This window comes from Canis lupus, chromosome 27 (genome assembly GCF_003254725.2).
Source record: "Canis lupus dingo isolate Sandy chromosome 27, ASM325472v2, whole genome shotgun sequence".
NCBI lineage: Eukaryota > Metazoa > Chordata > Mammalia > Carnivora > Canidae > Canis > Canis lupus.
The window spans coordinates 27872836-27896347 of record NC_064269.1 but is presented as its reverse complement, the minus strand read 5'-3'; the positions used below and the strand labels follow the sequence as shown (position 1 = coordinate 27896347).

Here is a 23512-nt window from a genome sequence, read left to right as displayed (position 1 = left end):
TTTATATTGACTTTTAGCACGACCACATGATTTCTTCGATGCACAAACACTGGATGCGATAAGACATCGAGCCATATGCTTTAACCTCTCAGCTCATATAGAAAGTTTAGGGAAGGGACACAGTGTTGTTTTTCATAGTACTGTAAGTATTTGTTATTGTTTTTTTTCAAATTACTTGTGTAGGTTTATAAGAACATGTATTTTGACTTTCACAATCCTAATTCTAAACTGTTCAAAGTCTATGAAAATATATTTTAACAAGATCACAAGTTCTGCTTTATCAGTATTTTAAAATTACATGTATTGTTGGTTATAAAACAAATACAGTTAACTCTTAATATGAACTTGAACTGCACAGGTCCACTTAATTTTTTCGATAAATCACTGTAAATGTATTTTTCTTCCTTAAAATTTTCTTAATATTTTCTTCTAGTTTATTTTATTGTAAGAATATGGTTTACAATACATATAAAGTATAAAATAAGTGTTAATTGACTGTTTATGTTATCAGTAAGGCTTCTGATCATCAGTAGGCTATTGAAAAATTTTTGGGGAGTTAAATGTGGATTTGTGACAGTGTAGGTGATTGGCAGCCCTAATCTCTACATTGTTCAAGAGTCAATTATATTTCTCACAGTTCAACATTTTGATGATTGAATATTTCAGCTTTTATTTTGAGCTATTTAGGAGTATCGGGGTGATGTTTGGGCTTGTAGGCATTTGAGGATCAAGCTGTAACCTTAAACTAGTTCTCTTTTCTGGTTTTTTCTTTAATAGAATGAGAATATTAAATTCTTTTTAACTCCCTGCCACTAAGTGCTTACATGCTCGCCCCTCACTCCCAAAACACATCTAACGTTGGTATTAAACAGAAATAGGATAACGGCCATTAAATTAAAGATTTATGAAGGAGGGAGTTTTTGTTTATTCTACTGAAGTATCCCAAATTTCTGTAATTGTGCCTGATACATAATAGACAGTGTATGTATTTGTTGGATGAGTGACTATAGTATCAAATTTTAAAAAGCAATAAATATTTCATTTTTGGTTAGGAGGTAACAGAGTTATTCTTTGTTCCCATGCTCCTTGCCATTTTATTATCCAGTCATCCTTAAATTGGTATATTTTGGTATAGGTAAATGAGTAGAGGTAAATTTTAGACCACACCTTGGTGATTTGAATCCCTAGAGAAAGAGATTATTTAATTTTGAGAGTTAAAATATAAAATATACTAAATTTAGGTTTTATTTTTTATGTCCATCAGAATGCATGAGAATTAAATACAAAAGATCAATATTGATACCAGTTTATCTACTGGTTTGAATATCTATTTTTTCTATCTCCTATAACATTGAGGTTTTATTTATTGCATTGCATTTTTACTTTTTCTTTTATGTACATTTCCAGTGAAAAATTCCCAATTTTGATTGTGATTGCCAGAATTGAAAGCAAGAAAGGTAGAAGATTAGACAGAAAGCAAGGCAACCTTTTCTGAGATTGGAGCACATGATGCAACTTTGGGTTTGAGGAAAGGCGCACCATAATTTATTTGCTTTTAAAGAACATTGGATTTAAGAAAAAAAACATTGGAAATATAGTTATCTAAATAAGAATGAAAGAGTTGAAAGGAAAATTAAAGTTTGTGAAGACAAAGTTAAAATGGCTGTACTGGGAATTCTTTTTGGATTCAGCAAGATTAGGGTCTTGTTCAGCAGTGATGGTTGAAGTCCTTCTTTGACATTTGATAACATAGGTTTATGATTTGGTAGGTCTATAATTGTTCTTTTTTTCGAAGATCAATAAGTGAGATGTGGTCACTCGACCCAGAGTGTGGCATTAGTACTCATTCGTTCATTTGCTTAAATATTGAGCATGATGCAACAGTGAACAAAACCATTAAAACAATAGACTGTGGCTAGTGGAAGAGACATGATAAACAAGATGAAATAGTAGAATTGTAAAAACTGACAAGAAGTGAGGTTATGAGCCATTCAGATACTAGAGGGATGGACATCATAGCTAGAGGGAAAATCAAATATAAAATGACCAAGTGGGAATATGCCACATATGTTTGAAAATATACCAAGTATGCAAGAAGGCAGAGAGAGTAGGAGTTAATTCAGAAAGGTAATGAGGGAGAACGTTGTTGAACTTAAGGCTTTGGTTTTTATTCTTTGTCTGATGGGAAGCCATTGAAGAAATTTGAGTAGCCATGGTCTAATGTTGTTTTCTTTCCATAATAATTTTTATTGAGATGATAAATAAAAACTGCATCCATTTAAAGTATACAATTTTATGAGTTTTAACAGTTGTATTCACCAATGAAACCACCACTGCCACCACAGATAAGATACAGAATATTCCCATCACTCAGAAGTTTTCTAGTGTAATTTTGTAGTTCATCTCTGCCCGCATCCCCTGTCCTAGAGAACTCACTGATCTATTTTCTCTTGTGGATTTTAATATGCTCACTTAGGTTTCTGTGTTGAGAACAGAATGAAGGTCAGGATGGGGGAAAAGAGGATCAGTCTTTTTAGTATCTGAGGTGAGAAGAGGCTATAATTGTTAGAGTGGAGATGCTAAGAAGTGTTATATTCTGGATATCTTTTGAAAGTAGTACTGACCAGAATTATGGATGGATCACATGTCTGGTTTGATAATGAAAGTAAAGGATGACTCTGGTGTTTTTGGTCTGGGCGACTGGGCAAAAGAATGGAGTTACCATTTAATAGAGGATTTGGGGAGAGTAGATTGGGGGAGAGTTGAGTGTCAAGAGCTGTAATTTTTGACATATTCAATACAGAATGTATTGCCTCATTTACTTGGATGGAAGAGTTTGAGCCCAGAGGAGAGGTATGGGCTATAGATACAGAGATATTGTCAGCATACTTAAAGGTATTTAAAGGAATCAGATTGGATTTATACCTAGGAAATAAGCATAAATATAAGGAGTGAGGTTTGGAGACTAATCACTGAATTTACAGGGCAATAAACCTGATGAAATGGCTTAGTAATGAGCAGGTATCTCTACATCTTAGGGAATAGTGGTGATGATGATAAATACGGTTGTATTTTAAAAAATGAAGCACCAATGTTCACATGCTTTCATTAGAGCAGCTTCTTGTGATGAAATGCTTAGGTTCACCATGGGAGGAATAGATCTGATCAAAAAATGAAGGAACTAAAAATAGTGGTGATATTAGGAGTCTGGAAATTTTTTTTAATTCACTCTTAAAATCATGTATAAAGATGAAAATAAGTTTTTAGCTGTAGAAAACATCTGACAAGTTTTAAGAATGATACTTCGTTTGCCGTACACTAAGAAACTAATGACTCCTTAGTGTCATTAGTGATTTGCACCTCCAGGTGACATCAGAGGGGTAGGAGTACCTTGACTGAGAAAGAGCCACAGAGGTAGAGTATAATCTGAGGAGTGCTTTTTCCTGAGGAAAGTGGAAGGAAGAGACATCAAATATGAGAAAAGGTACTTACTTCATTGGACACAATAGAAAAAAAAAGGAGTTAGGTAGACCTCCCAAGTTCCATGACTAGGTTTGGATGGAGGTGTGGTATGTGTTAAAGAGAATCAGTTTTTTTAGTAATCAGACTATCCAATACAAACTGCAAATTTAGGTTTCCTAGAAATCAAATAAGCAGTTACAGTCAATAACCATACTGGTAATGAAACAGTTTGCAGAAAAATCTATGTGTGATGTACATACTATGCAGTTGGCCTAATTTGTCTTTAATTGAAACATTTTCTTTCGAGCCTTCTCCAGAAGAGGTCAGCAGAATCCTAGTTACCAGTCAGTTGGTTAGCTGTGCTTGGTTGGTTTGCATTGTTTTTTATGTCTTACTTTTTTTGGAGTGGTATTTTGTTTCAGCACCTTCATATCTGTCTTTGGGCTTTTAAATTAATCACATTGCCAAGTCTAGAAGTAGAGAACTATTGGTTTTTTTTACATAATGAGAATAGAATGTATTTTATTTTGCCAAGTCTAGAATTAAAGAACTACTGGTTTTTATGTAACGAGAATAGAAAGTATTTTATTTTTATATAAAGTGATGTTTTTACTTAGTTCTAACATATTTTGAGGTGGCTGTTTGCAGCTTAAACTAGGTAAAAATACTGAGATTTAGGTTATGAGAACACTAAAGTGCAAATTTTGTTAATATGGAAGTTGTAAGAGATACAAAATGCAATTTTGGTCAGTTATATAAGCATTTCCTTAGTTTTCAGAATCTGGTAACGAATGACAAGCATATTGCCTTTTTTACATTTTAGGTTGGTCTTTTTATTCAGGTTGATCCACCTTTTAACTTAGATCTGTAGACTCCTTAAAACTGAACCTAAACACTCATTGGCTAATGTTTCATTTAAAATAACAGAAACCAACCAGCAAACAAAAACATCCAAGCAAACATAAATATCTTAGTCATAAATTAGAGATCTCAGCTGTTACTTCTTTTCCTTACTGTTTTATTCTTTAAAAATATTCCAACCAGTATGGATTTTTTGTTGGAAATCTAGTGAATCTTCAGACTTTGATAGTAAAATAAGTAACATTTTCAGGCCCTTAATAAAGTTAATATGGTATTAGTATTTGGCTTTGCAGAACTTCTTCAACTTCTTTTTTCTGTTTTGGGTTTTTTTTTTTTTTCTTTTCTTTTCTTTCTTTCTTTCTTTCTTTCTTTTTTTTTTTTTTTTGTGAAAATACATGCTCAGAGGTAAAGCTGCTACAAAGCTGGTCAGAACAAAATACTGTGGTAATATCTGGTCTGGGGATATGAACATTTAAAAATTCTTGATTAGGATCAAAAGTGCTTTTTATTGATATATTAAAATAATGTTCTGTGAATCATTTTTATGATCTCTTATTTCATCACTAGGTAATAGCTAAGAGAAAAGAAGATTCTGGAAAGATAAAACTTTTGCTTCATTGGATGCCTGAAGACATGTAAGTATTTGGAATGCTATGTATAATTAATAGACTCTTATTTTTATTAAAAATCTTATAATCAAAAATTATTTAAGTAATTGGATTTGAATGTTAGAAAAGAATTATAGAAATTAAGCTGCAAAACATTTTGACTTGTCAGGATTAAAAGGATAATCTCTGAAAGCTTGTATAGTACCTGGCTCAAGGTATAAGCTTTAAAACTTGCTTATTTTTAATAAAACTTGTTATAGCAATTTTTAATCGTTTTTAGGATGTGATTATTTTTAGGACTTTAAAAGACCCTTAGGTAATACGCAAGCAACCTTAGTTATGCCTTTGTTTGCATCATTTAAAAAATTTCTAAACATTTTCTAGCCACAATGATATTTTATAGAAAAATCAGTTGGTGGGGCACTGGGTGGCTCAGTCAGTGGTTGAGCATCTGCCTTTCGCTCCGGTCATGATCCCGGGGTCCTGGAATTGGACCTCCCCTTGGGGAGCTTGCTTCTTCCTCTGCCTGTGTCTCTGCCTGTCTCTGTGTCTCTCATGAATAAATAAATTAAAAAATCAGTTGGCTGGTTTTCTTTTCTTTTTCTTTTTCTTTTTTTGAGTTGGCTGGTTTTCTAGCACCATTATGTTTTTCTGACCCAGATGCTCCTTAATTAAACATTTCATGTTTAATTTTCCTTTTATCTTTTAATTAAAATGTTCCTTCTTGTTAGTAAAGGTAATAAAGATGTATTATAGAAATTTTAGACAAAGTTTAAAAATGCCAAGAACAGAATAAACTTAAGTGGATGGAATCTCATTGGGTATACTTGAATTTTCAGAAATTAATAGTATGTGCTTAACATTTGTCTTTGTTATTAAATATTTTTCTGTAATATTTCTCATTGTGATATGTTAATGAATGTGATGTAAGAGTCTTTTTTTTTTTTTTTTTAAAGAGATGGGAAGAGAGAGAATATCTTAAGCAGGTTCCATGTTGGGTGTCACAGGTGCCCCATGAATTAAGAGTTGTTAAATAGATTGAGAGTTTACAATATATGCTTAGCATATTGGTAAAGAAATCTATCTTTTAATTCTGTGACTATCAAATTGCATTAACATAGAACATATTTTCCATCACTTTCCCCTCCCCATCCAGGTTTTGTGGAAATGCTATTGCAAATACATATATATTTATAATGCTATGAAGTATTTTGAAATGGCTGTGTAAAACTTAATGAGCTCCTTTTTTGCTGAAACATTAAAGTTGCCATTTTTCTCTACTATTAATAGCTGTTAAAATCAATACACAAACTGCAGAATGTTAGAGTTCTTTTAATTTTAATTTTTAAAGAAGATTTTATTTATTCATGAGAGACACAGAGAGAGTTTACACTCTCTGTAAACTGTTGGTTTGTGTCCTTTGTCTCTCCTATCCCTTTTTCTTCAATGAGCATTCACCTGTTTCATACTGTAAGAGCTCTTTTTATATATAGAGGTTATAAACATAGTTCCTGGGATCCCTGGGTGGCGCAGCGGTTTGGCGCCTGCCTTTGGCTCAGGGCGTGATCCTGGAGACCCGGGATCGAATCCCACATCGGGCTCCTGGTGCATGGAGCCTGCTTCTCCCTCTGCCTGTGTCTCTGCCTCTCTTTCTCTCTCTGTGACTATCATAAATAAATAAAAATTAAAAAAAAAAATTAAAACATAGTTCCTTTAAGATGTTGAAATATATGTATACTCTTAGTGTTTTGGAAATTGATCAGTCCAGATATCAAAATGCTTTTATTTGAATTTCCCAGTAGGATTAGATTTCTTTGAATTCAAGAGTTGGTGACATGTGCATTTTTTTTTAAGTGGGGCTTTATCTGGTGGGGTGTTTACTTATTTCTTCATTAAAAAACTTGGTGTCAGCATAAGGAATATAGTCAGTCGTACTATAATAATATGATAGAGTGACAGAGTAATGTCTAGAATTGTTGAATTACTATGTAGTACACCTGAAACAAATACAACACTGGAAATCAATTATACTTCAATAAAAAAATAAAAATAAATTCATTGTCAAATTTCCAAGTCAGGCTCGAGTATGAATTTTACTCAGTGAACTAAAAGTCAAGGAGTGTTTGTATAATGTGTGTTTCTAAGTGGCTTTGCCACCAAAATAATTCCTAATTAATTCCCAAATTCATGCCTGAAATTTCAGTGCCATTTTTAGCTGGGACTCTGCATCCCATTGCTGTTCCTTTGCTTCTGAAAAGCTTGTTAACCTAGGTGGCTCAGTCACACCAGCAGAAAAGTCTATGTAATTTGAAGTATGTGAATAAGTTTAAGATAGATGTTATTTCATTTATGACTTTTTTTTTTAAACTCATAGTCTGCCTGACGTGTGGGTGAATGAAAGTGAACGACATCAATTAAAAACTAAAGTAGTTCATTTATCAAAGCTACCCAAAGATACTGCCTTGCTTTTGGATCCAAACATATACAGGTAATTTAATTCTTGATTTGATTATTGTAATCTTAAATCTCCCTAAATTTTGGATATAAGGTTAGGACTTCTTTTTAAGTATTGAGTTTCAGTACCAAGCATAGCTTGCTTTCTGGAGCTTTGTATGTGGAGATTCCATCATAAAGGTTTCTACATTGTAGGATCCAGAAAGATAATGTTTTGGTAAAGTTTATTTGCCAATTTAATTCCAGATTTATCTTATGTAGCTTAAATTGTAATGCATATAGTATGTGGAAAATAAGTGCCTTATGTTTAAGTATAATATCAGACTTTTGTGGGTCTGGGAATATATCACATATGCCCTAAAATGCCCCCCAAAAATGGTTGAATTTTTGAACTTATAATCTACCCAAACATTTTTAGAATAGTAGTTTAAATATTGTGTTTAAGAGGTAGCTCAGTGTTCACAATGCTAATAATTTTCTGATCTGACCTTTGTTTTAGTGTGCTGTGCTTATGAAGGTATGGGGGGGAAAGAGAAGATACCAGCATTTCTGACTATATGCTGAGTCACTTTGCTAGGTGCTTTACATCCTCACAGCAGCCTGTGGAGTAGGTGTTCCTATCTCTGTTTTTACAGATTGGAAAACTGAAGCAAGAGTTGAAATAGCTTGCCCAAGGTTACACAGATAGTATGTGACAGTACTGCCTCATCCAAATGACATATACTAGGGTGATTCAAAAAGTGGTGAAAAAAAAAAAAATGAAAAAAAAAAGTGGTGAAAATGCTTAAAAGGCACTCTTCATCAGCAAACTTTCTATGTTTTTAAAATCAATTTTAATTTGATATGTATTTTGCATAAGAATAGGTTGAATAAGATAACATAATAATTAATAATACCAAATGTGAATTTTAGCTATCATCAAGAGAGTGTGTCCTATGCCAAATTCTGAAGCAGTTAAACACTTTGAAGGTTCTGTTCATTCTATGATTCAACTTTTTGGAATGTTATTCGGTATAATAGGATTTCTTATAATTGAAGATACCGTCTGAGAATGAAATTCAAACATAATGGGACTTGCCTCGTGGAAACACCGAGACTCTTGAGTTGACCCTCCTCCCCCCAAATTTATTTTAAATATCTTTTGGTGAAAGTGCTAATAATAAGTACCATAAAAACTTGTTTTTTTGTGGTGGAATAAGCTACGTTATCAAGAAATTAAGTAGCATAGTAAACAGTGAAATTACCTTAAAGGAGAAGATTGAGGGAATCCATCACCAAAAATATGAGAAAGTCACAGTTTACCTTTCTCTTTATAAGAAAAATAAATGAATATTCTTTATTTACTGTTACTTAATTTAGGGTTTATTTCTGCTTACGCTTTGAAGGGAGTAATTAAAATTAGCATTCTAAAAGAGTGGTATTTTGGGAAAGTCACCCTGCTATTAGAACTGGTTGTAAACATCCCTTAGGCAGAGAGTTGACAAAGGGGCATGAATCTCCTAATTATAAGATTCAGACTAACTTCTGTTGTTTCTGCCCTGTGTTCTGTTTCCCCCTAAGAGTCTTCCTTTTTCACACACCAGCTTATTTTTGTAAATCTTGTGTATTTAGGAAGCAAATTTATAGCAAAAGCGACTTAAAAAAAACATTGAGGTGCAGAAGTACTGTCCAAAAGAGCAATTACATTGCCTGCTTTCAATAGTGTACGTCTACAGTTCTTACTGATTTCAGTCTTGGGTAATGAACATGTTTGTTCTTAAGACATATTAAATGCATCTGTGGAATTAATTTTCTTTAACTGTATTTCACCTCCCCCACTCCCGCCTTGGTCTTAACCTGTAATTTTGAGTCTAAACTTTGATGCTTCTACTGTTCTGGAAATTAGAATTGAGTCTTTCTTAAAGTGGTACAGATTAATAGAACTGGTACATTTGCTGTGGTGTAACATGATAGCGAGGCCTGGATTTTGATTTGGAACACTTGTGAAATTAAGTATAAAAGCAATTATTCTAACTTTTTTTAGAGAAACATTTTGTGGCTTATACACATCTCAAAATGATGAAAGCATGACAGAGTTTCCAAAAAATATATTAAATGAAACTAAAATTTAGAATGTATTTATTCAAGATTTAAACATCAGTTTTAAAGTCCTAGTTAGTTGAAATGCATGTGTTAGGCATGAGATTCTCTTTTAGAATCACATTAGGCTACATAAAAAGAATTTATTAAAAACCTGCATTATGTAACTGAATTTGTATCCATTAAAGTAGGAATGCTTTGGAAATAAATTTTAGTGATCAATGATTATCACATTGCCTATATCTTATTAATGCTTTTAATGTCTCTTGAAATAACGTGTTTTTTATTCAGTTGAATAAAAGAATATTCCTTTTTCTCTTTTTCTAGAACAATGCCGCAGAAGAGGTTGAAGAGGTAAAAAATAAATAAATACATAAAAAGCAAACAAGCGGGGACACCTGCAGTCTTAGTCACTGACAATGGGTTTAGTAAAAGTTGCACATTAGAGTCAACCCCCTTCCTTTTTTTTTTCTTAAATCCAGTATTTAGAATAATATTTATGCTTAGTGTAAACATTCTGTGAATGAAGTAGGCTCTTCTGTGGAATATATTAATATATTACTGTATATCCACATTTTCATGGAATGGTACTGTGGGAGACTGAGCAAACACTCTTCTGGCAACTTAGTGAAACAGCTTCTTAAAGGCTTTGCATGCTTGCTGCTTTAAGCTGCTTTTTTTCCCCCTTTAGTGATTATAGTAGTTTATATTGGAAAGAAAACAATTACAACATGTGCCCTTAAAAATACCTAAAGCACTGTAAGGATATTTGTCTTGACAGTGTCTATTGATTTGAAGTCATATTAGGAAATATTTAGACAATGAAAATTATCAAGAGATAATTTACCTTTCAATTATGATAAATAGATGTGATTGGTTGCCATTTGTGTTCTTTTGCAGAACTCTGATAAGAAAAGTGTTCAATTTGTATTTAAGCAAACAGTGAACGACATTTGCAATCAACTAAAAATTCGTCTATCGAATTAGGGCTGAAAATTTCTGTTAAAGAGTGTTGCAGTATGTCTGGTGGCTCCCTTTTCAGGACTAGGGTTTTCTCATGGAGTACAGTATGTTAATATTTACCTATATAACTAATCTGTTAACGGTTTTTGAAAAACCTCTATTTCAAATTATTTGAATAATCCTCATATTTTCATTTTAACCTATATAAGCCTCTAATTTTTTTTTTTTCCTGAGGAAAGCATTTGGTTTCTGAGTTGTTTTTTCTTAACGTAAGAAAAATTGTACTTTTTTTTTTTTTTAATATCTTCAAACTGAATCCTTTATGCACCAAAGTTGGTTTTGAAAAGGAAAATAAATCACTTTCTTGCTTGGTAAGCAAGAAGCCATATGGATTTTTTTTAACTTACAGAAATGGAAATATGTGTAACTTGTTAGTATTGTATTAAACAAATGTTGCATAGAGATAATAGAACATTGCTTGTAAATAATTCAGCAGATTTGTAATATATTTTTATATTATGAAATGTACTGTAGATGTTTTTCTAGAGGCATGAAAGTTAAATGTATATATTATGGGTAGAAATAATATTGAAGGATATTGTAATTCACTAGTGCTGCCAGAGGAATTGTTAATAAAGCACCTTCTTTAACAATAAATGTCTTTGCAGACTTAAGGGACTATGTACTACTGTTAATATCTATAAGAACAAAACACATTGAACATCCTTCCAGAAAGTCTTTGAGGGAGGACCTATACCCATAATAGAATTATGGCACTCATTTCTGACAGTGACCGTGAAATCAATTATTTCCTTACTGTTGGAAGGACATATTGTAAAGTATATGTGGTTATATGCAGTCAAACTGCAGAAAATACTCCTGATTGAGGAGTTTTCACTTTACTACAGTGATATAAAAACCAGCAGTTTTTACACTAAATTTTTTAAAGAAAAGAATAGACAAAAATATAGAATTAAGCCTTTGGTTCCAAAATGGGAAAGGTTCCATGATACATAAATCATTTCTCATTTACTTTAAAAAATTTTAAAAATAATAAAAATTATGGGAGACTTTATTCGTTAACAGTGGGGTAAAGAGCTATATACATGAAATGAGTCATATAAAATTAAATGAAGTGCAAATAAAAGCACTGCTACTATAAGACATTCTGGAATGGTTGTTTAATAAGGGTATTATCCATTTGATCTGTAGCAAATGTGATTTTATTTTTAAAAAGAAAGAAAAGCAGTGTGTTTTACTTTTTTTTTGTTTTCTTTTGCTTAAGCACTTCATCAATTGCTTTATTCTGTATCTACGAAGTAATCTGCGATCTCCTTTGTTCTTTTAAAATTTTGATTTGTTATAAAATTGCCAAATAGAAGTGTTTCAGATATATAGTTTGTACCTGTATTTTTTATTTTATTGCCTCATGTTCTTGTAAGTCATTCTTAATTGACCGATGATTGTAGACCTTGCCTGAGTATTTTTTCTAATAAAACAAAGCAAATCACATTTAGCTTCAAAATTGTAACAATTCAATTAAATTTTAAAACGACTTCTGAAATATACATCTCATATTTTCTTTAAGGGCACAGCAAATAAATTAGTGTTTTTATTGTTTGGAAATATTTAGATGTCAAAACCAAACTTCATGGTTATTGATTAACTAGCTTCTGAGTGCTCAGTCACTTGTGGTACTTTGCTGCTTATCTGACTTTGGTCTGATATTATATTAACACACCAAAAAGTATATGGAATTGAGATGAAATAGTTTTATAACTTGTATATATACATGTATACACATGCAATTAAATTTGGGAAATAAGTGTGAAAATTCTAACTAAAAATAGTTCATATAGTGATGTTTACCATTTATACTGTTCCTCCTAACCTCCGTATATGGCTTATTTGTAATATGGCACCTGAATTTTATCAGTCTCTCGTTCAGCATCCATGGCATAGTTCAACAGCAGGCAAACTGCAGCCCACAGGAGTATCCATTCATGTATGTGTTGTCTGGGACTGCTTTTCTCCCTGTAGTGGCATGGTTGTGTAGTAAGATCTTAAGGCCTGCAAACTTAAAATATTTACTCTCTGACCTTTTAAGGAAGAAAATTTGCCAGTTCCTAATATAGTTGATAAAAGTTTTGGAAAAATAAACCTAGGTTACACAAATTTTAATGTACATTTTAATCTGATAGTGTTGAATTTTGACAATAAGCCAGTACAGTAAATTTCAGTGAAAATCATTTATACTTTTCAGTACATATTGTCATATTAGGTATCTGCAACAAATGGTGGTTTGAAAAATTTTTTTACATTGAACTACTTAATAGTTACCAACATTTCACCATTTGTGTTTATGTATCCTTAGGACTAAATGGGATTTTGTAAATAAGATTATGTTTAAACCATAAGGCACATCTGCTCTATATAAAAGAATTTTGGAAGTGGAAAATACTGTAAAACTTAAAGTTGTTTATTTTTCTAATAAATTTTTTCCTATCTAAATCTTCCCTAAAGTGAACACACATTACTTCTGAATTTCAGATGAAAAGAAATTAAGAGGAACAGTAACTCTTAAAGCATATTTTAAGATTTGTTTTACTCTGATTAAAAGCATTGATAATCATGTCAGTAAATTTTTGCCTGTAAAACTTTTTTCCCTTTCACACCTTAATAAAATGTTTTAAATATACAAGTCCTTTTAAAAGGATAGAATTTGCCATAATTATTTAAAACATTTTTTATTGTTTGCTATGTGAATTCTTGTTTTAATAATATATGAGTAACAGAAATAGATATTCAGATAAAATTTAAAATGGGTAAATGTGGTTGAAGTCTGTAAAATAGTGGGGACTTCCTATATACTTAATTTTTTAAAGTATTTAATACCTTCACATTATTCTTTAAAAAGCAAACACAAATTCCTAGTTATGGCAGATTCTCAGTTTGAAAAACATATTTTTTAAGTAATCTCTATACCCAATGTGGAGCTTGAACTCACAGTCGTGTGATCAAGGGTTTCATGCTCCACTAACTGAGCTAGCCAGGCACCCTGAATGTTTTCAATTTTTTGGGAGAGCTAACAGTATGTTTTGAAAATGAAAAAGATACTCTTGTACAAAATGTAAAGACTATTTCTTAAAAGTATAAAATCTGTTAGAAAATTCCATACATATTTTTCTCTTTTTAATTCTTAAAGAATTTGTGACCTGGTGGAGGATTTTATAATTCCAGCACTATAGGTTTATTGTCATTAATTATTATTTTTAAGATTTACTTATTTATTTGAGGAGGGTAGGGGTAGGAGGCGGAAGAGAGAGTCTGAAATAGGCTCTATGGGGCTTGATCTCATGACTCTGATCACGACCTGAGCTGAAACCAAGAGTTGGATGCTTAACTGACAGAGCCAACCAGGCATCCCAACAGCTTTACTAAATAAGGGTCTACAGAGTTCTTTTTAGGCTAGAGTATTTTGTAATTTCTAATGCTTATGAGCCTCAGAGCCTTAAAAATGTAATGAAATGCTGTATTTTTAATTAAAAAAATTTTAAATATTTACATTAGTCCAATTTATTTTCTTAATCAGATTTGCATGGTATTATGGTTCTCTTACTCTGAAAATTAAAAAGGAGTTGTAAGTGGCTACAGCAGGAATTGCAACCCACATTTTTTTCTAGGTCAGTATTATTTTCACCATACCAAACAATGTGAGAGAGGAAATAAATGTACATTGTAATACCACTGTAAAGTTGTTTTCAGCGTTTCTGCTATAGCCAAATCCCTAGCATGACATGTGGCACAAAATAGTCTGCAAAATAGTCTATTTGTTGAAAGACCATTATAGGTGAGTACTTGTTACAGGAATATATTTTGGAGAGTCATGTCCATAAAATACTAGTAGGGTTGAAGCAACTTTGCTTTACACCACACTGTGATAATGTTTGCCTTTATTTTATGAACCTACAAAAGGAACTATAGTTTGTCTAAATGTTTTCATTGTAAGGGATTATTGATGTTATATTTTTACATATTCAGTTGTAACCATTTCTGGTTTATTGAATTTTATTAAAAAGAGGCTCAATTTAGTTTTTGGTAGGACTACTTTTTTTTTTTTTTTTGAGACCTCAATCGTATTTATGATATGAGTAACATTTTTAAATAGTAACACTATTTTGAAGGAGTTACCCAGTATTTGATTTCTTAAGTATTTTGTCAAGGTCCCAGGGCATTGTCCCCCAAAGGATCTATTTTCCTTTTCAATATTTATATGCCTCTGCTAGAGAAAAACCTATGTGTTACAAATCTTATGAATTTATTAAGAAACTGACAAGGATTTATATGTTCCTATTAAAACCATTTCAGGAATTCATATATTCCTAATAGGTCTTGCATAAGATTATTACATTTTGGGCCTTTACCTTTTAGAAAAACAAAATTTTTTTGGAGAGTATGAAGCAAGGGAATAATCGTAAAACATGAGCAGTTACTCTTGATAGCTGGGCCCAGTGTAGATAGTTTAGTATAGGGATCCCTGGGTGGCGCAGCGGTTTGGCGCCTGCCTTTGGCCCAGGGCACGATCCTGGAGACCCAGGATCGAATCCCATGTCGGGCTCCCGGTGCATGGAGCCTGCTTCTCCCTCTGCCTGTGTCTCTGCCTCTCTCTCTCTGTGTGACTATCATAAATAAATAAAAATTTAAAAAAAAAAAAAAAAGATAGTTTAGTATAAACATCATCTAGCATTGCAGAGGAGTAGGTCAGAAGATTCCTAGGTTGTATCTTGTTGAATTTCATAAATTAGAGCCTAATTGATTATCTTAATACTTGATTAACTTTTAAAAACCTCATAATAGGATCCCTGGATGGCTCAGCAGTTTGGCTCCTGCCTTCCGCCCAGGGTGTGATCCTGGAGACCCAGGATCAAGTCCCACATCAGGCTCCCTGCATGGAGCCTGCTTCTCCCTCTGCCTGTGTCTCTGCCCCCCTCCCCCCGTGTCTCATGGATAAATAAATGAAATCTTTAAAAAAAAAAAAAACTTGTTGGGAAGATTTCTATACTGTAGCCTCCTGGGAGGGACTGTCAGCTGACCTTGTGAGTTGTATCTGTTTTAAAGTTTTGGTATTGCAAAATGTTTTCCTGAAAAGGTGCTACCAACATAAACTCCCATCAATTGGATGTGAATGCTTTTTTCCCTGCACTAATTCCAATACTTAGATATTATCAACCTTTACATTTTAGTCAAAGATGGAAAAGTGAGTAAAAAGAATTGCCTGGGTTTGATTCTTCTTTCAACTGAAAACTGATTTTGTGGTTTTGGGGAAATTGAACCTGTTGAACTTGTGCCTGTTTTATTGTTTGTAAATGGCATGCTGCTATTACTTGATAGGATTTGTATAGTCCTTGTTTTGATGAGCATGGTTTGAAAGTAGAGTCTTAATCGTTGTATCTTCTTATCCCCCCCCACCCCCCTTTTAAAGATTTTGTTTTAGGGACACCTGGATGGCCCAGCAGTTGAGCGTCTGACTTCAGCTCAGGGCGTGATCCCGGGATCTGGGATGAGTCCCACATTGGGCTCCCTGCAGGGAGCCTACTTCTCCCTCTGCCTGTGTCTCTGCCTCTCTCTGTGTGTCTCATGAATAAATAAATAAAACTTTTTTTATATAAAGATTTTATTTTAGAGCGGGCAAACGAGTGGCAGGAGGGGCAAAGAGAGAGGGATACAAGTGGACTCCCTGCTGAGCATGATGCCTGGCATGGGGCTTGAGATCCTAGGACCCTGAGATCATGACCTTGAGCTGAAATAAGAGTCCGAGGCTTAACCAACTAACCCACCTAGACACCCATATATCTACATATCCCTTTAAAGCCACTATAGATAGGATCTTTTCTTGTCATTGAAAGAAATCTCCGTGTACGTTCCTTCGTCTTTCTGATTATTCTTGGGGAATAAAGAGCTCTCCAGTATGTGTATTCACAAAAATAATATTTTCATTTTCGTCATATTAAGTATTTTATATTCCTAATCATTCATTCATTCATTCATTCATTCATTCATATTTGAGAGCACAAGCAGGGGGAGGAGCAGGCAGGGAGAGGGAGAAGCAAGACACTGCCAGGAGCCCAGGATCATGACCTGAGTCAAAGGCAGACGTTTAATCCACTGAGCCAGCCAGGCGCCCCTAATTTTAATTGTACAATTAGGTGAGTTTTGACAGATGTACATCACCATGAAATCAACAACAATTAAGACACAGAACATCTCCATTGCCGCCCATAATTCTTGTCTGTAGTATGTCCTTGTCGACAGCCCAGCCCAGGCACCCACTGAGCTATAATTTCTTAATGTAGATTGGTTTGCATTTTCTAAAATTTAAATAAATAGAATCATACAGAATGTACTCTACTGTGTTTGGCTTTCACTCGGCATAATGGTTTTGAAATGGAACAATAAATAATATATACACATTTTCTGCCTCTACTGATAACATTTCTTTCTCTTTTCTATTTGTATTGTAAGTAGGTAAGTGGGGGCACAAAATTATCTGAACTCTTCTGACATCGGATGATTATTTCTGATCATTACTTCAGATTTACTAAATACAAAAGACTTCTGGGATGTGATTAGGCGGTGTAGAGATATTTTTAAGGCAGTTTTAAAAAATCTGTTATCTTTAATCAGTTTATTGTCAGTTTTTAAGGTAGTTATGTGACTTAAGATGGAAGTCTTTTAGGTAATTATACTGGAGATGTTAGAGGAAGTATTTCTAGCAAAGAAATTTGTTGTACTTAGGATGTCCTGAAGTTAACTGTTAGCTTTCAATTTTAATAAAATATTAATGGAATGCAGAATCGTAGAGCATCTGCAAAGTGCAAGGCACTGCCCTGGATCCTAGGGATTCAGCAATATACAAAATATTCTTGATCTCATGGAACTTAAAAGTATGAATGGGAGATGACAGGCAATATTTAAATGAGTAAATACAGAGAGGGTGAAGTTGTGAGTTCTGTGAAGGGAAATAAAATGGAGGGAGGGATAGAGAATTTGTGATGCAATTTAAGTAGAGTAGTTCATAAGATCTTATCGATAGGTGACAAAGCCTGGAGGGAGCTGAGTGGGAAGTCACACAGGTATCAGAGAGATGAGGACTCCTGGCAGAGAACAGCAAATATGAAAACCCTTGAGTCAAGATCACTTATTTCCATAGACGTTAGTTTCTTACATTGTCCTAGCATGATTCCAGGTATTGGTGTTGCTGCATTTAACAAAACATGTAAAAGTAATTTTATCTTTGAGGACATGGGAAGCCATTGGAGTGATTAAAGCAGAGAAAAGTTATGTTCTGAATTGTTTTAAAGGGTCATTCTAATGACTGAAGAACTGACTAAAAGGGAGCAAAGGCAGAGGCTGGAAGAGCATTTAAAATAAAGACCATATATACAATCTGCAACCAGAATGCATGGTAGTAAGAAGTCAGAACTTGGAAATTCATTTGAAGGTAGATTTCCTGAGAGTTCAGATGTAGTTAAGAATGACTCCCAAGTTTTTTTGGTGTGAAATACTGGTCGGATAGAACTACCAATCTCAGTAGCCATGGGAAAGACTGCAATATGAACAGGGTGTGGGGAGAGTTGAGTTAAGCTTTGAATGGCTTATATTGGGGTGCTTATTAGATATCCAAAGCAGAGGTGTTAGGAGTTAGAGGAATTTATTATTTTGCTATTTTTTGGAAAAGATCTTATTTATGAGAGAGAGAGCATGCAGGGGTTGGAGTAGAGGGAGAGGGACAAGCAGACTCCATACTGAGTGATGAGCCTGACACAGGGCTCTATCTCAGGACCCTGAGATCATGACCTGAGCTGAAACCAAGAGTCAGTCGGACGCTTTACCAACTGAGCCACCCAGGTGCCCCGAGTTAGAGGAATTTATAGTGGAAATGATTTAAGGTAGAAGACCAGTGAATGAATGCAATTTACATACTTTCTTTGAAATCTAGGTGAAGTAACACACATCCAATAAAGAGTTTATCAATTCCTTGAGAGTCTGGGCTTGAGCAAGAGCAGGACCCTGGACACTTCTGAGCAAGCATCAGGCTACAGTGACTCAACCTAAGACCTAGTAGAAACATACTATTTAATAACGCTTTTCAGCTGCCAAATGGTGGGAAAAGAATGATCAATGGCTCAAGTTGCTTGTGGTAAGAAATTTAGGTATAGTAAAACAATTGCTTGCTTATCTTTTACATCCTATGTACCAAACAAATGAGTCCTTTTTTAAAAAAACCAACATGGGAATGGTTCATTTTATTTTTAAATGTTTTATTTATTTATACATGAGAGACACACAGACACAGGCAGAGGGAGAAGACTTCCTGCAGGGAGCCCAATGTGGGACTCAATCCCAGGACTCCGGGATCATGACCTGAGCCAAAGGCAGAGGCTCAAACACTGAGCCACCCAGGTGCTCCTTTATTTTTTTTATGATTTTACTTATTTATTTAGAGAGAGTGTGAGCACAAGTTGGGGGGGACAGGCAGAGGGAGAAGGAGAAGCAGACGCCCCCCTGAGCCCGAATCAGGGCTTGGATTCCAGGACTCCAGGATCACAACCTGAGCCGAAGGCAGACACTAAGCTCACTGAGCTGCCCAGGCGCCCCTATTTTATTTTTATTTTTCTAAAGATTTATCTATTTATTTTAGAGGGGGGAGAGAAGCAGACTCCCCATTGAGTGTGGAGCTAGACTTCCGGGCTTGATCCCACCACCCCAAAATCACGACCTGAACTGAAGTCAATAGTTGGACGCTCAACTGATAGAGCCACAGATGTGCTCCGGGATGTTTTATTTTTTATTTTGCATTTCAGCCAGAGATTTTTCAAAAAATTTCAATTTTTAGTTGACATACAATGTTACACTAGTTTTAGGTACACAACATAATGGTTCAGCAATTCTGTACATTATGTAATGCTATATTCTCTATGTTGTACTTTTTCATCCCTGTGACTTTTGTCTTTCTCTAACTTATTTCACTTAGTGTAATAAAGTCCCTTGGCCCAACAACATGAATGGCTGAGTAATATACGTATAAGTATATATATACTAAAGATATGTGCCCATACACACCCCTGCTTCATTTTTCTACTGATGGACACTTGATATAGTTGTTTCTATATCTTGGCTATTGTAAATAAACAATAAACATAGAGATGCATATATCTTTTTGAGTTAGTGGTTTTGTTTTCCTTGGTTTAAATACCTAGCAATGGAATTACTGGGTCATATGGTATTTCTATTTTTAATTTTTTGAGGAACCTCCATACTGTTTTCCACAGTAGCTGCACCAGTTTGCATTCCCACCAACAATGCACAAAGGTTCCCTTTTCTCCAAATCTTCACCAAACTTGTTACTATTTTTTTGATAGTAGGTATTGCAACTGATGAGAGGTGGTATACCGCATGACGGTTTTGATGTGCATTTCCCTGATGATTAGTGATAAATGAGCAGCTTTTCATATGTCTGTTGGTCATGTGTGTGTGTCTTTGGAAAAACTTCTATTCAGGTCCTCTGCCATTCATTATATATATATATATATATATATATATATATATATATTTAAAGATCTTATCTATTTGAGAGAGTGAGCAAGTGAGAGCACGAGTAGGGAGAGGGGCAGAGGGAGAGGAAGAAGTAGACTGACTCCCTGCTGAACAGGGAGCCCAGTGCAGTGCTCAATCCAGGGACCAGGGATAATGACCTGAGCTGAAGGCAGATGCTTAACCAACTGAGCCACCCAGGTGCTCCCATCTGCCATTTTTAAATTGGATTATTATTTTTTTAGTTGTATGAGATTTTTATATATTTTGGATATTAACCCCTTATATCATTTGCAGTTAAGCAAATCATCTTAAATCTTTTACTTAATAATATGGGTTAAGTAGGCATTAACACCTACCACTTGGAGTAATAGGAATAGTGAACATTTCTCAAACACCAAGTCCCAGACTCTGTACTGAGTTCTTCAGATACATTAACTCCTTTAATCCTTTTTTAAAATTTTTTTTATTTTATTAATGAGAGCACAGCAGAGACACAGCAGAGAAGCAGGCTCCATGCAGGGAGCCTGACGTGGGACTCGATCCCAGGTCTCCAGGATCAGGCCCTGGGCTGAAGGCGGCGCTAAACCGCTGAGCAACCCGGGCTGCCCTAACTCCTTTAATCCTTACAATAACTCTGTAAAGTTGGTATTACTCCATTTTATGGTGGAGGAAACAGGTGCAGAGAGGTTAAAAGAGGTTTCCAAGATCCCATAGATAGTAAATATTTGGAGAAATTTCTTGAAAAATTTGTGAACGCTATCCCAGAGGAAATGACTTTCAAACTGGACTTAGAAAAATTTGAAATTTGCCAGAGGAAATGACATGTTCAAAGGGGATAAAGAGTTTAGTATAATTGTGTAAATAGTATCCAACACATACTACTTTGAACAAAAGTTAATATTTTCTGTTTATATTTTGAAGACTTGAGAGTAGGAGATGGCAGTAACCTAATGTCTGTATGGTATGAAGTGCCGTGTTGGAGCTATGCCTGGAGTGTTGTGGAAGCACAGACAGCATTTGGCCAGTCCTGGAGCATCAGAGCTGGCTCCCCTCAGAGGAGCATTCAGAGTTACCTTTTAAAAATTATGACTGACTTACTGTTGGAGAATGGAGGGGGAGATGGAGTGGTGTAACAGCGGAGGATCTGCATGTGCCACAGCAAGGAACGGCCTGGAGTCGAGAGTCGGGGGGTGGAAGTCTGCAGAGGTAGGGAGGATCTCCTGGTGAGGACCTTATCTCCATGTGTCACAGTTTGGGCTTTATGTGAAAGATTGATGGGAACAATTTAAGGTTGTAGGAAGACAACCTAAGATTTGTTTTGGCCACCATGCTTAGTAGTCGATGAGAGGCTGGGCCTGGTGGAGTGGCGATGGGAAGACTAGTCCAAAGGCTGCTGCTCTGCCTTCTTTTCCAGAGTGGAAAATGAGAAAAGGAGTAAATAATTTTCAGAGATGTTTAAATTTTACTGAAAATTAATTTTCCAACATTTGAAAATAATAGAATTCATTACCAGGAAAGTTAATATCAGGTTGTAATCAAATAAATTCAGACTTGTTTTGGAGTGAGGTAAGGGGCTAGAACAAGTATCCTTTTTAGCTCTGTGATGACCTGATTATAACATTCCATTTCAAATTCAAAAATTTGAAAATTTTCCAAACACACACACACACACACACGACCAACAGACACATGAAAAGCTGGTCATTTATCATTTTAAAATGGGATGTAAAAAATAATATAGTGATACAGTACAGTACATTGCTCATTTTATCTATGTGAGAGGTAAAACATCAAAAATGTCCTTAAAGCACTTAAAAGTGGCCTTGCCTTGGGGAAGGCAGGGTGGCTCAGTTGGTTGAATGTCCGACTCTTGACTTAGGCTCAAGTTGTGATCTCAGATTGTGAGATTGAGCCCCTTATTGGGCTTCATGCTCAGTGGGGAGTCTGCTTGAGATTCTCTCTCTCTCTCCTGTGCTCATCTCCATCCCTGTGCATACTCTCTCTCTCTAAAACAAATTACATTTTTTTAAGTGGTCTTTTCCTTATGGTATGTCCATAGGCAGACAAGTCCTACCTAGTTGTATTTCCAAATAGGGAAAAATATAGCCTCATTACCATGGGACAGAGCCAAAAATTGTTTCTTGCCTTCAGCATTATGACTTATTTTTGACATTGTGCAAATCACTTAGGAATTTAGCAACATAGAGAATATTTCCTAAAATAGAGGACAATATTTAGTACAGAGAAGGTAGTTGATATTTATAGTTTATAAGGAAATTTGAACATGAGTCAGAAATTCAAAGCAAATTTAGTTAATATCAGTTCAAATTTTACCATCTTTGCTAGGAAAAAAAATGGGAAAAGGAAAATACAGAAGTGAATCATAGCAACAAAGATATGTGTAGTAGGCATTTCCTGGGACTGGGAATATGGGCCAGTGAGTCAACCTAGATGCCATATTATGAGATTGGAGGTTGAAGTACTTTTAATTTTTTTTTTTTATTTATTTATGATAGTCACACAGAGAGAGAGAGGCAGAGACACAGGCAGAGGGAGAAGCAGGCTCCATGCACCGGGAGCCCAACGTGGGATTCGATCCCGGGTCTCCAGGATCCCGCCCTGGGCCAAAGGCAGGCGCTAAACCACTGCACCACCCAGGGATCCCCTTGAAGCACTTTTAAAATGCACTTCTAGGATCATTTCATCCATCCCTTGGAGAAAATAAAAAACTAATCATTTGTTCTTTACCCTTTTAGTTCTCCTAATGTTTTACTTACTATCTATTTATTTATTTTTAGAGAGAGAGAGTTGGTGTGCTTGTGTGTGAGCTGTGGGGGAGGTGGCGGGTGGGGGGAGGAGGGGTGGGAGGAGAGGGAGAGAGAATCTTATGCAGGCTCCAAGCCCAGCTCTGAGCCTGACTTCGGGCTCCATTTTGAAACCAAGAGATCATGACCTGAGCCAAAATCAAGAGTCAAGGGTCAACTGCCTAACTGACTGAGCCACCCAGGTGCTGCCCTATCTCTTTTTTTTTTTTTTTTTTTAAAGATTGTATTTATTTATTCATGAGAGACACACACAGAGAGAGGCAGAGACACAGGCAGAGGGAAAAGCAGGCTCCATGCAGGGAGCCCGATGTGGGACTCAATCCCAGGAGTCCGGGATCACACCCTGAGCCAAAGGCAGATGCTCAACCATTGAGCCACCCAGATGTCTCGAGAGAGAGACTCTTAAGCAGGTTCCATGCTCAGCATGGAGCCTGACATGCAGTCTCATGACCCTGAGATCATGACCGGAGCTGAAATCAAGAGTTGGGCGCTTAACTGACTGAGCCACCCAGGTGCCCCATTACTAAGCCTTTTTGATAAGTGGTTAATTATTTGAGTGTATTTGTCAAAGCTCTATTAAAGCCTTAAATAAGCATCTCAGAAAAAAAAATTGGCGTCAAGGAAATCTTAACCAAGTTTTCCTCGTCTTCTTGTCTGCTTCTA

The 23512-nt window shown here is 35.1% G+C and overlaps 1 protein-coding gene across 10 annotated transcripts in view; it reads left to right on the top strand.

Moving 5' to 3' along the window:
* The window catches only part of AEBP2 (AE binding protein 2), a 206190-nt gene that overhangs the window by 56338 nt on the left and 126340 nt on the right, over window positions 1–23512 (top strand). For 6 of the 10 annotated variants that reach the window (XR_004809846.2, XM_049102612.1, XM_049102614.1 and 3 more), the window contains exons 5-8: window positions 18–142; window positions 4891–4958; window positions 7306–7419; window positions 9792–9818. Coding sequence is in view for 9 of the 10 variants with exons in the window: in XM_049102612.1 (XP_048958569.1) it covers window positions 18–142; window positions 4891–4958; window positions 7306–7419; window positions 9792–9818 (334 nt within the window). In the remaining variant the exon portion in view is untranslated. Of the gene's footprint in view, window positions 1–17; window positions 143–4890; window positions 4959–7305; window positions 7420–9791; window positions 9819–10364; window positions 11992–14019; window positions 16918–18426; window positions 19643–22540; window positions 22710–23512 lie in introns of those variants that run through there. The other 4 variants (XM_049102610.1, XM_035707358.2, XM_035707355.2 and 1 more) reach the window with 4 other exon arrangements.